Raw genomic sequence first — 13,704 nt, 5'->3', positions numbered from 1 at the left:
CTACTACGCCACATGCCCAAATCCTTAATTCTCTTACACCGTCTCCTGACTCCCCCAGGTTTCACAGTTTCCGTATCACCCTGAATGCAGGAGCTTGCTCTGACAACTTACTTTTAAGTATAAAGGTTTTGGACTTTTACCTTCGCTGCCTTAGGGTCATCCGACTCCTCCTGCATGCTGAGAACATCTGGATGATGAACTAGCAGACCACAGACTCAACTGAAGCCATGACCTGAAGCAGCTGAAGTAGCAGAAAGCAAACTTAAAACAAGAACCAGGGAAGGTTTTGAGCTGATGCTCAACACTTAACTGGAAAAGAAAGTGCCAAAAAAGGGTTCTAGATCACAGAGAAAGTGTTTATCACGGCTGACAGGGCAGACGTAAGTGCAAGGTTGTGCCTGAACTCCAGACAGAAAGATGCTGGAGCAGAAAGGCCACGATGAGTACACAGGTGGCAGAGGCAAATAAAATGTTTTAACAGATCTTTTTTAAGTAAATAAAGAGAATCTTTGCTTTTGATTGTTCTCACAATGGGAAGAAGAAAAAGAAGATGTAAACGTGGGCGATACAGTTGAGCACCCCCCCCCTTCTTTACCAATTACTATCAGTGTTTGAATCGGCTTATTTTGACACTTGAAGAAAGGGCGAATCCCAGCTACACTGTCTGAAGCATCTCTATGAGGAGCATGATGGCCAAGAGCTTTGCTGAAGGAAAGCCATTTATAATGCCACTGCCACACTCTCTATGCTCCCTCTATTCAGTCCCTTCAGATGACGTACTATCAAGAGAGAAGTAAGAAGCACGATAGATTTGAGGAGGAAAACGGAAGACAACTTCTTGAGTTTGGCAGGAGCTGTTGAGATGCTTTCTCACCACCAGAAGAAAAGCCAGTATTTCTTGCAACACTGGCAGCGCCACAGGTGAGAGAAATGCTGGGTATTTTCCTCTAATTTCAAAATAGCCACAGGCTACTACAACCACAAGATGTTGTCCCCTCCTGCTGCTCAAGTTCCCCAAACCAACACAAGTTTTACATGAAACTTGTGTTCACTGCATGAACCTTGCCAGAGGAGCTTGACTGAGTCACTTAAAGTGAAAGAAAATCCCCGAAGAGACTGTACACTGTGCAGCATTTCAACACTGCTATTAACATTAAACACTAACATCTGTCCTTGTATAAAAACTCCCAACAAATCCCATTCCTTTATAGAAGTGAAACACACATGTTGATCTTCGATTATATTTATAGAAGGCCATTTGGTTTCAGTCACCCCACGCAAAAAAATCCAATCCCAACAACAACAAACTTATTAGCCTTACTGTCATCTCAAAGATCTGATGATTAAATCTTACTTGACTCCCTGTTTAGGGAGAGAAAAAAAAAAAGGTAGACAAATGGGGGCAGCAACAGGCTGGACTACACCAAAACCTGTCTCTTGGTTGCTGCTCACACAACGCTATGTCTCGTGCCAGTGAGGTAGCTGATCGTTCCGTTGCTGTGCGCATCGAGGCACCGACCCCCCTGCAACGTGGTATGTGGAGAGCAGGGTGAAGTCACAGCGTTCATCTGAACTACAGGCAGCAAATGACTGCTGTCCCGTGCCTTATGCTGGAGAGGAGAGAGGAAGGGCGTAGTCCGCAGGGGTTCACCCAAACCCTTCCCGTCACCGTAAGGCTAGGGCCTCTGGTGGGGTTCGCTGCTATACAGGCTTTCCATGGACTGCCCGATGCACGTGCAGCACTGTGCTTCATCCACTGGGGCATGGGGGAGCCTGGCAAGCAAAGGGTTGCAGGAGGGAGGCAGACAGGATGGGGAAAGCTTGAAAATTAAAGTTCTAAAATATACAAAATGTAACACACAGCAAAAAGTTTAAAAGTTGCAAGACAGGAAAGGAAAAGAAAGAAATATATGGGGTGAGGAGAGATAACTGGAAGGTGGTGGCAGAAGACTTCAGCTTAGGAAAAGGAGGGGGTCAGGTCTAGTCAGCACTACTCCCTCTGGTAGCCACTCAGTTCCACCTCATCCTTGCGGCGACGGTGCGTGAAGAGGGAGCTGAAGGGGTAGAGCTTGGCTTTGGCCTGGAAGCGCTGCCCAGCAATGTCGATCTCATACTCGCCCTGGTTGATGAAGTCAGTTGTCACCACCAGCTCTTCTCCTGTCTTTTCATCAAAGTGCTGCACGAAGCCGAGGCAGACGTGGCGCTCCAGAGTGTAGCTGTAGGCACTGCTGGTGGTCTTGCCCACGTAGCGGCCGTTGCGGAAAATGGGTTCCCCCCACCAGGGCCAGAGGTCTGTATCTGTGTCATGGTCCTCAAGAATGAACATGGTAAAACGCTTGTACACACCGTTCTGCTTCTGTTCCAACAGTGCTTCCTGGCCAACAAACTGCATTCCCTGTGGAGAAAAGGAAGCATCAGCTGATGAAAGGAACATGAACTGTGGCAGCCGCTGAGTTTCAGCAGGCAAGCTTACTGACACAAGGTGCATTTGTGCGTGGAACCCACGCCCTAGCAAGACAGGCTGCTTCTATAGACAAGAAGCCCAGCTCAGACAAAAGCTTTCCTGTCATGTCTGTTGTTCCAGATGTTAAAAGACGCAAAAATATTTGTGAAATGGGCCTTTAAGAAATTCATCCTAATTTTCACTGTAGTGAAAACATGTCGCACATTCTAGTTTTTGCTGTTTTTCTGGTTCCAGAGGTCTCCCATGTTTTAGAAACCAGACGGAAACTGTAATAACATGGGAAATTTGTGTTCTTGGTTGCTACATTCCCTTCTCTGAACTATTTGACACAAGCATTTGTTTTGGCTCGTGCAAAGATGCGAGAAAGAAGGCAACAAGTGACAGAGATGGCACCTGCCACCACAACAAGCAGGATACAACTCTACACTGTTCTATGTTTTAATAAAAGTAGAGAACTCCCCTGTTTCAGTAAAAATAGAGAACACCTGTTCTTGGTGCCTCTCCTCATATTTAACTTCATTAAATGCCACTTGGCAGACAGGCTGGCTTTTGCTTCATCAGATCGGGAAAACAGCTGGGAGAGACATGAACTCTGCACATCTGTAAGGTAGACAGCACCCTCTCTACACTGAGCATTGCACACATGAGCAACACAGGACGCTACACAGATCTCTGGGAATGCTGCCCAGGAAGAAGGCAGAATAGACTTGATATTTCTAGCATCTTTATGATGTACAAGAATATAGGTTATAGTTCCGCACTGCACACAGCTCCATCAAAACACCGATATATGTACCCACTTTGATGGCAGTCTTTTCAGTTCAGTATTGCTCTCCCACCCACCCCTGCTGCAACAGCAGACCCCCGCTGCAGGAGGTGATTTCAGTTTTCCACTGTACCTTTTCCAGCTTGACCTGGAACTCGCGTCCACACTCCATAGGAGTGGTAAAGGCATCCAGATCCTGGCCCCAGAACGCAAAGAACTTCTCAATGCGCAGGCTGCGGAGAGCATAATAACCAGCGTTCCGAATCCCGTACTTCTGTCCCATGTTCATCACCTCGTTGTACACGTGAAGGGCGTACTGCAAAGGAAGGGTGAAACACAGAGCTGCAGACAAACACCAAGAGAGAGCAACAGCATCTGACGCACCACCATGGATGTTACTGTCCCCTGCCTCCGCAGCACAAGAGGTCTGCCCGACGGGAATGCAATACGAAGCAGGGAAACTCCCCCTCGTGCCTGCAGGCAGCCTTCCCATAGAATCATAAAACGGTTTGGGTTGGAAGGGACCTTAAAGATCATCTAGTGCCAACCCGCCTGCCATTGGCAGGGACACCTTCCGCTAGACCAGGTTGCTCACAGCCCCGTCCAGACTGACTTCGAACATTTCCAGGGATGTGGCATCCACAACTTCTCTGGGCAACCTGTGCCAGGGTTTCACCACCCCATAGAGAAAAGTTTCTTCCTCATGTCTAATGTAAATCTTCCCTCTTACAGGTTGAAACCATCACCCCTTATCCTATCGCAACAGGCCCTGCTAAAAAGTCTGTTCCCTGCTTTCTTAACAGCCCCCTGTAAGTACTCAAAGGCTGCTATAATGTCTCCCCAGAGCCTTCTCTTCTCCAGACTGAAGGGCAGAGGTGCTCCAGTCCTCTGATCATCTTTGTGGCCCTCCTCTGGACTTGGTCCAACAGGTCCATGTCCTTTTTATGCTGGAGGCCCCAGAGCTGGACGCAGCACTGCAGGGGGGTCTCCCCAGAGCGGAGCAGAGGGGCAGAATCCCATCCCTCGCCCTGCTGGGCACGCTGCTTTGGATGCAGCCCAGGAGACGGTTGGCCTTGTGGGCTGCAAGCGCACATTGCTGGGTCATGTTGCGCTTCTCGTTAACAATCACCCCCAAGACTGTCTCCTCCTTGTCTCTCCATGCTACAGACCAGACGTTTCATTAACCTGAGTCAACCTGGAAAGTGTTTCTGATCATGCATGCAAGCAACTCTTAATTAGCTAAGGCTACGGTGTCTTCTTACCTCTATGGGGATATAAAGCATGAATCCAGGTTCTCCTGTGTGAGTGATACTCATCACACGGATGCCATTAGCATAGCCCACGCTCATCTCCTGCAGAATCAGAGGGGGTGAAATCATCCAAACTGGAACACAGCACAGAGATCCACAAGGAGCACAATGCATAAGGCAAACGACACTGGCCAGCCCTCTCCCCTTCCTCACTGCAGTTCACCACGGGCATGTATTTGCGAAGAGTTTAAAAATTCAAATAGTGACACCCCATTATCCAGACTTCTTAAGCACCTCATGACACTTCACAATAAGGCTTGGAACTAGGTCAGGAAAGCCAGGAAAGGCTTGTATTCTAGATACAAGACAGAATTTGAATGGCAGCTATCTGCTCAGCCTTTTAACGTGACAGGAGACAATGACTCCCGAGTCACCACCAATCCCAGCTGTCCCTCTGACAGCTCCGTAATGGATTATATGAAATATGCCAAGATATCAAATGGCACCAAGCCTACAGTGAGTGGAGTATTGAAAACAAATGCATATTCACCTATATATTTAGCAAGCAGAAGGCAAAGCGAAGTAGTGAGCCTAGTGAGTACGTCACCAATCTAGCTCAGCAACTGCAGTAAACCTGTATGTCAATCTAAATTCCCCTCTACGCAAAACATACTTCTTCCCCTCCTCCTACACATGCTTCGAAAAACCTAGCAGTGTGAGGAGGAAGCAAGCACAGTCACTCACCTTGCAAAAGAGAGAGGGAAAGTGTTCTGGAGTTATTGGGACATATGACAACTCTGACAAGACATCCACAGCACGAGGGCCGATCAGATTGAGCGCTAAAGAGGGGAAGACAACAGTATTAGGACAAGACTGGAGAGATCTTGCCCAGTGTCTAAGTTGCATATATGCATGCCCCAACTTCTAAAGTCCTAGTGTTTATTGAACTAATAGGTACATTTACATTTAAGAACGGAGGAAAGAGTCATTAAACTCTCTCTCCTGACAGTCCACAGGAAAGGAAAGCTGTCTCCCAGCTCATGGCTGGCTAGACGGAAGTCTTTGAATTACTGGTTTCATCCAACTGTTTGGAAAGGAGACCCCCGCACCATTCTAGACACCTTAAACAATTAATTGGCATGCAGCGCGAGACACCAGTTGTGATTTCAGACTGTATAAGGAGGTCTGCTTTCAGTGATTTCTTACCCGTGTACTTCCAGGTCACATCTTCCATGGTCAGGTTGCTGTCATCAGGCAAGCGGTTCTTCAGCCAGGCCCAGCAATGGACTTGTTGGTCAGTAGGGGAAATCATGAAGAAACTGGAACAAATTGAAACCAAGAAACAATGAATGGACAGCCACAAGATGACTTGGTTCATTCTTTGTCCACAAACTGCTGGAGCCATTCAGCAGCTTCCAAGCTAACAAGAGACCAAAACAAGCTGGTTTGCGAAAAGCGAGAGCTAAAGTCTCTGGATCAATGTCATCACATCTGTCATGACTAGAAACCCCAGCTTTCCAACGTTAGCAGTAGTCTGGTGACAGGGGAACACAGGCAGTTCTACAGAAAGTTCACAGGGCATCTCAAAAGTCACAATCGTTTTGCAGAAGGTATTCGCAGCTCTTCACCAACAGTGATTCTGTCTACTCTGGCAGTCAGAAGGGCGCTTGGTTCACACAGCAATTTCTTGTTTCAGCAAAAGCCTTTTCACACACAATGGTGGTTATTATTAACAGTTTCCAAAAACAGAACTCCACTTGATACATGAAAATGAGCTACTTGTTGTGTAAGCCTCTCTCATACAAACTGCGAGTTAAAGTGCATTATTGACAGAGACAACATCTGCAGAAATAACTAGGCAAGGAGGAAAGCTACTGGTTTCACACAGAGAAGGACAATACTTTTAAGCAATACATGAATGCAGACAGAAGAGGAAGAGAAAGAAAAGCTGTTTCTAATTGAAAGAGCAGCAAAGAATGCTTTCACACCAGCACAACGAAAGCATGCATAGAAAACGGTCCAGAGAAATAAAACCAACATTCAGCTGGGACATGCCCATGAAGAAGTTTTTAAAAATGAGGGTTTTTTTTAATCACGTGCCGCCAAAGATAGCCCAAACTGTTGAGTCTGAAGATGAGATCCTGTGATCATTTCATTTTGCACCAGACAGCACAAAAAAGAACCATGAGAGACTGCAGAGCTGAGAATTAGAGTACCCATACTGCAATGAAAGTTGAAATAGCCAAGAAGTAGTGTATTCAGCATGCAGTTCCAATGAGGAGATTGGCCAGGAGCCAAGGAGGATCCCTTTGGTTTGCACTTCAAATGATTACCTAAATTAATAAACCCTAATGACTGCTGAAAACAGTTTGTCTCTCAATTGAGAAATTAGACATCTGAAGGCCTAACATTTTGTAGAAATCTGTGTTCATCTGTAGTCGCAGAAAAAGGTGTATTTTCCCCAATTTTAGTAAATTCAGGAGCTCCCTCTCATTTGGTTACTGAATTAGGAACATAAGTGGAGAATCAAGACTCTTCTTTTTTCTTTACAGAGGGGAAAAAAGTCTATGACCTCCATTAAGAGGTTCTTAAAGGCCCTATCCACCACCCTTTGGGTGTTAAAGATGCTGTCTGCATACCTACCTGCGTTTGCTCAGCCGTGCTATGCTGCAGTCATTCTCATAACCTCCCTTCTCATTAAGCATGCCTGTATGCACAACATGCCCAACTGGAACATCCAGGTCATTTGAGAAGAGATACTGCAGACTCTCCAGGGCCTGGTCTCCTGTGGACTACATGAATTGAACGGGAGAGAAAGTCAGGCAAGCTGTCTGAGCAAAACAAACCCCACCAGGGCAGTTTAAGATCGCACCGACGTCCTGGCCCAAATTCTTTCAGTTCGTAACGATAGTGACACCGATGTCTCCAGTGTAACAGGATACAATGGTGGCATAGTGCCAGAGGTCAAATTCTGTTTATAGACTAAGCTCGTATTTCTATAAACTGGGCCTTTGGCAGACAAAAAGCAATCTGTGCTAAACACTGTAGTACAACCTGAATTTGGTCATACAGCTCGACCTCCTCTAGTTATCCTCAACAGGCCACACAGAATTTTGCAAAAGGAGTCAACAATAAACTAACGGCCACCTTTACCAGGCTGATGCTTTGCCACTTCCTAGGTACTTACGCTTATTTCAAACTTGGTAAAAGATGACATGTCAATGACACAAACCGCTTCCTTACAGCACTTGACTTCGGAACCCACAATATCAAACCAGTCTGGTTTGTAAAAGGTTTTGCTCTGATCTAAATCCAGCAGATCTAATGTAAAGAAGAATCAAAGGGACAATCCATAAACTGGATGAACTAAGATCTTAGAGAGACCAACAGGGATGCACTAAGCAGAGGAAAACATGATCTCACCTTTCCCAGGTGGGACAAAATACTTGACTCTCTCAAATCCATGCTTCTCCATCCACCTAGCTCCCTGTGCATCCAGACGGTCATATAATGGTGAAGTACGCAGCTGCCTGCCAGTCTGGAAGTCCCAACGAGGAACTTTCAGATCACACATGAGGGCTGCAATGGTCACAAAGAGCCATTATTAGGCAAAGTGATTATCTTTATCTAAAATTTTTCTTCCAGATTATCAATAAACATACTTACAGGTACCAGAACCATTCATGAAATGCCCTCAAAACAGTTCTAACCTTCCCTTTCTGGTTTTGAAAATTGACAAATTTGTTTTGAGCCATTTATAGCTATCCAAAATCAGAGTGACAATATTTGCACAGATCAATTGTATTTATAAATACTTATGGTCCTATAACAGTACTGTCAAGATAACAAAACCTCTCTATTTTTCATGAAGTCGTGTTGACTAGCATTAATTATGCATTATTCTTCCCTGACAGCGCACTATACCAGACACCTACTGTTTTGACGATACTCATGCTGGGGTAGCTACTAATGCTGTAGCCCACAGCTACAAGGATCGTCTAATTTACCTTCTTAAATATTGGCAGTTCAGCCTTCTCTGATTATTGACGTTTTTCCAAATGGCTCCTACACCTTTTCAGCCAATATAGAATATTCTTATTTAGAAAACAAGTTACCCTAATAAATGTTTAGCATCCTCCCTGGTTACCAGTGGGGAGTAATAACTCAAGGATGCTTGAATACTTCTTTATAAAAGTTACGTTTCCACGTAGGTAATAAACTGCTTAAAAATGAAGATGAGCCAAATACTTCTTACTGAATACTTCTGTTGGTTTTGCCTCATAGCTAATGATTTATAATTGGCATTATCTGGTATTGGTTCTCCTGAAAGAGTGGGTAGAGGGAAGAGTAGATTAGAATGGGAACATAATATCACAGAAATTGAATTTAGTACTTATCTTGGAAAAAATAGAGTGATTCTGTAGTTATCAGAATCAGGATTTGTATTGGAAAGCAACTGCAGAATAATGCCAAGAGTATAAAGTGATTTTTCTGGGAGGAAGGTCAAAGCAGAGCTAAGAGGTTTACCCAAGTTCTCTGCTCTCACCCAAACACATGTTTTTAGTTTAGACTTGGTATTCACAAAATTGTTTGTGTTTTGCAACTTGTGGAGCACTTCATACTTCTATTTGAAACTTGAATAGGAGTTGTCCACGTTATCTCAGGACAGAGAAACAAACAATAGGAGGAAACTAAGTATGGCTTTAGACAGGAACAATGACATCTCAAATCTATTCTGCAAGGTATTTATAGCAAACTTTGACAGGAGAAAGAATATGTCTACGAAGGCTTCCTGAGTGATGTAAGGTAGCTAGATCACACACTCTTAAGTTGGAAGTAATGGTATTTCCACACTGTAATGATATGCAAAGAATAACAATGTTTGAGACAGCGTAATATTCCCAGTTAAGACCTTGGCACTGTTTATCAGGCTGGAGTCCTACAAAGATATGCACCAATTTCCCCATACCAGAGGCAAAGCACAGCAAATAGGAGAGAGCACAGTACCAACAGCATTTCTTTAAGAAAAGTTAAAAAGAATACCCCTAAAACAAACAAAAAAACCCCCATCCTTTCCTTTCTCCTGGGAAGAGTCTGTATTGCCACAAAGGAGGCCAGGAAGAAGGAAAAATGGTTCTCAGGGTGCTGACAGAGGACAGAGAGTGCAGCAAAGAGCAAAGAGAAAAATCTTGGGACATCCTGGCCAGCACTGAATGCGGAGACCTCACTTACGCATTACTTCCATCACACGGTGACGGAGGAAAGTGCGACTGCTCTGAAGGGTACCAAAACGTTTCAAATCCAGAGGCCAGACATTTTCTGATGGATACCCATTTACCATCCACTCTGCCAGGTACCTGATGGAAGAAGTAAAGAAATACTGAGATATCAGCCAATGTCTTAAGGGAGAGAGCCTAGCTTTGAAGTCAGAAGCAAGGTAATTTGGACGTGAGAATTTCTTGCAGTAGGGAGAGAGAAGACAACTAACACCGTACTCTAAATACTAGCAGAATCTGGGAGGTTTCCCTTTATAAAACCCATCCACCAGACTTCCAAATTATTAGTTTCCCATAAGGATGAAACATAAAGGGCAGCAGGAAGTTAAGGACACGTGGTAAATGAAGCCAGAGCCTCGACAGGTAGCCTGGCTGACGCTGTGTCAAGTCCTTGGGCTACGCTACCCAAGGAGGTGCCGAGTACATTTAGGTTGGAGTTAGGAGGCTGACTGCTCTGTCGTTTTTCAGTACCTGGTGTAGGCTCAGCCACAAGCCATCAGTGACAGCATTCATTCCAGCACGAGGTGCCAGCCAAGTTATGCTTAGCTACACTTCTAGCAGTGAAGGAGGAAGGCATGCTCCAGAGCTAAAGCACAAAGGCAGCTCAGACCAAAGCAGAGCAGAAGGATCTGTTCACAGTCAGTAAACAGAAAAACAAGGGGGTTTGAGACTGATCACTGAAAGTTACATTAGCGAGCTAAGGTGCTTATCTTGAGGCTGTAGCAACAAATGGACAAAGAGTGCATTTACCTTCAGAAATTATTTTGATTCTTAGAGAACCTCACTGCAAAGATTCTCTAGATTTTATATAACAAAGAAAAAAATCACAGGTTGCTTCCCTGGTGAGTTAGACAATGGACAGAAACTAGTGGAGACAAATGCAGATACCAACACCTGCCATAAAATATGAGCAGCTTGTTAAGAAGGCTGTATGGCAGAAGGGATGCTGGGTTGCCAAAACCAAACAGCAATCAGAGGGAGTGATCATTCTGAAAGCAACTTTGCTGCCGGGATCACACTTACATGCCCATCGAAGTGTTTGCATTAACACAGGAACTGAATTTGACTGGGAAATGATTCCATCCCTAGCTCACTGTCAGAGGACAGTCTTTAACAGTACTGGCATCACCTATGCGGTGCTTCATGTGCATCAGATTCACTCTGCTTTCAGAGAACCTAACTGCTGTGTCAACTTGAATGATCTAAGGACTTCAATCACATAATAAATGAAAGGGGATCATGGACTACAGAAGACGAGGGAATATACACTTTGCTAAGCTTTTATCTCTTCCTGGTAGATAAAAAAAAAAAAAAATCGGACCTGTTAGCTCTAAGGAAGCTTACTTGGTCACCAGCAGGCTGCTGGTCACTGAGATGCAATGCCTGAGGAGAGGCGACCAGGATAGGAGGAGAGTCCAACACAGATTTAAAATACACGCAGGAGAACCTAATCAGAACATGGTAACTGCTCCTCTCCTTCACTCAAGTTGGAAACGAAAGAGGACTCTTTGTCAGAGAGGAGTTGACAAATACTGAGCAGAACATTCTACGCAGAAGGATCACCTGAGCAGTCTCTTTTCTTGGTGAAAACCTTACTTACACACGTAACAGTGATAAACCACTTACTTGCCTGCTCCCCCACCATATGAGATACCAGCTGAATTCATGCCAGCCAGAACGAAGTAGCCCCGCACGGTGGGCGACTCTCCCATGATGCACCGCATATCTGGTGTGAAGGACTCCGGGCAATTCACTAACTGCATGATCTGCAGAGCCTCCAAATCCGGCATCCTGCGCAGAAGGGCACTCAGAAGTGGCTCTAGGACCCAGGACAAACAAAAAAAGACAAAAAGTCACAGCCTTCACTTCTGACAGATTTCAGCTACTTCACCTTCAAACTGGACAGCACGACAGACCCACACTGTTATCTGAACAGATGGAAACTGCTTCCATGTTTCAATACAGTCACAGGATAAACCATTTACCTGCTAGAATCAAACTACTTGCAATAGATCTCACAGCATACCATAAAAGCAGCCATATTGTTCCGGACCAAGAGCCCAGCATTGTTTTCAACAGTGCAAGAGTGTGTTCAGTTTTGTTAGGGAAAACAAGAGGAATAAACATCAAATAGATATCTAGTGAGGAATAAGAACAGACGAATCTATATGACGCTTGTCCCATGCACTCTGTCAGCCTCCACTTACCATCAGCTCAGAGATTTCCTAATAACCTGGGATGTTTTCCCTATTTAGTAACCCCTGAATAGATCTCTCTTCTAAGTACTTGACCAGTCCTCCCCAAACTCATGACAACATCCTACAGAGGCTGACAAGGAGTTCCACATATTTCATTTTTGTTGTATGAGGAATAACCTCCTTTTGTTTTGAAATTCACACTCAAATAATGTTTTTTGATGCCTCCCAGTTGGCATAATAGAAGAGACAGTGAACAGGAGATCCCCATCTATCCTGTCCATCTCATTCAAGATTTCACAGACCTCTGTTCATTTCCCTTCCATCATCTCTTTTTCCCAGCCCACTCAGACATTCCTCACTTGGAAACTGTTCCAAGCTTTAATCAGCCTCTTGCTGCTCTTCCACCAGGCTTCCTCCAGTCATACAATATCCTCTGGAGACAGGGAGCCTAGAACAACAACTTCTATCTGGCAAACCAAGGATTTAGTGTTGCAGAATGATCATGTTTTCTGCTCCTTTCCTAATAATTCCTAACTTGTCTTTTGCTTTGACTGCTACTGAGCTGATGTCTTCACAGAACCAATCAGTTCAAAGCCCATCATTTTGTATGGTGAAAATAAGACCACCCCCACGCACTTCCATCACTTCACATTTATCCTCACTGAATTTCCTGGTCACTTCATTGCTCAGTCACGCTGGAAAGGTCCTTTGGTAATTCTTCAGAGTCTGACATTTGAGACGTTAATAAAGGGATAAGCCATCTACTTTGTTTTTCTTGTCCAGAAGTTACCTCTGCATAGTGCTTCAGGTAAAAGCCCTCAAGATTCAGCACTCCTAACACTCCTCAGCTTTACACACAAGCAGTAAAATAATCAGATTTCACATTACTTAAGAAGCTGCAAACAGAAACAGTCTTTCTGACCTGCTCTCTTTCTTCCCCCTCTCATGCATTACAATTCCAGAGTGAGAGCCTGTAGTTACAGCCTCTTTTTTCTTATTGATAAAAAGAGGGACCAGTGTTAGATTTGTTCTCATATCCAGCCCAACATTTAAGCCCAACATTAAGTACAGGCTCTTTTAAAATCAAACGGTGTTCCAATGAAAGAGATCAAAGCAGTAATGCAAGAGCTCAAACCACAGGAACTGCAGCCCTAGAAAAGGATCAAATATTGGCTGAGTAAGCTCTGACTTTGCTCAACTGCTCAGTATGTTCGAAGTGATAAAAGGGTAATATGCTGGAACATAGCATGCAGTTGCTTCTGAAACTTGAGAAATTTGTGGGTGCCAGCAAGCAGCACCTTTTCATTTCAGCAGTACCTAGAAAACCAAAAAGGAAGTGCAGAGCTCAAGCAACTCATTAGTGAAGCTAATATCTTCAAGGAAGTCTGCAGGCATCTGTAGATCTAAAAACCTAACATATGCCAGCACAAAACTGCACCCCTACCTGGCTCCACCCCCCGAGTTTAAGCTTTTATGGTATCAATACGGTATCTCACAGAAATGAAAGTAAAAATTAATCAGTTTAACCTGGGGAGTAGCCGGAAGAATATACTACCACTGCAGAAAGAAATCACTGAAAATCCATCCGTGCCTAGAGTCACATACAGAGGCATCCGCATTCAGGAGGAATGCTAAGAGCTCTGACACAAGGGAAAACTGGATCCCTGAAAAAAAGGCAAATTTGAAGATGAGAGGGCACACACAAACTTACCAGGCATAAAAGAGGGGGAAAAAAAAAAGAAAGGGACTC

The 13,704-nt window shown here is 44.5% G+C and overlaps 1 protein-coding gene across 1 annotated transcript in view; it reads right to left on the bottom strand.

The window, feature by feature from the left end:
• Positions 1 to 1,737: 1,737 nt before the first annotated feature.
• PDPR (pyruvate dehydrogenase phosphatase regulatory subunit) overlaps positions 1,738 to 13,704 on the bottom strand; it is a 20,396-nt gene continuing 8,429 nt past the window's right edge. The window contains exons 8-17 of the mRNA XM_010293016.1: positions 11,383 to 11,575; positions 9,713 to 9,837; positions 7,904 to 8,059; positions 7,668 to 7,801; positions 7,124 to 7,272; positions 5,687 to 5,799; positions 5,225 to 5,319; positions 4,493 to 4,582; positions 3,364 to 3,546; positions 1,738 to 2,395 (exon numbers count right to left, since the gene is read on the bottom strand). Coding sequence (XP_010291318.1) covers positions 1,991 to 2,395; positions 3,364 to 3,546; positions 4,493 to 4,582; positions 5,225 to 5,319; positions 5,687 to 5,799; positions 7,124 to 7,272; positions 7,668 to 7,801; positions 7,904 to 8,059; positions 9,713 to 9,837; positions 11,383 to 11,575 — 1,643 coding nt within the window. The 3' untranslated portion in view covers positions 1,738 to 1,990. The remainder of the gene's footprint in view (positions 2,396 to 3,363; positions 3,547 to 4,492; positions 4,583 to 5,224; positions 5,320 to 5,686; positions 5,800 to 7,123; positions 7,273 to 7,667; positions 7,802 to 7,903; positions 8,060 to 9,712; positions 9,838 to 11,382; positions 11,576 to 13,704) is intronic.

The sequence above is a fragment of the Phaethon lepturus genome, unplaced genomic scaffold (genome assembly GCF_000687285.1).
Source record: "Phaethon lepturus isolate BGI_N335 unplaced genomic scaffold, ASM68728v1 scaffold11148, whole genome shotgun sequence".
Classification (NCBI taxonomy): Eukaryota; Metazoa; Chordata; class Aves; order Phaethontiformes; family Phaethontidae; genus Phaethon; species Phaethon lepturus.
Note: the sequence above shows the minus strand (reverse complement) of the source record. Positions and strands in the feature narration are given on the sequence as shown.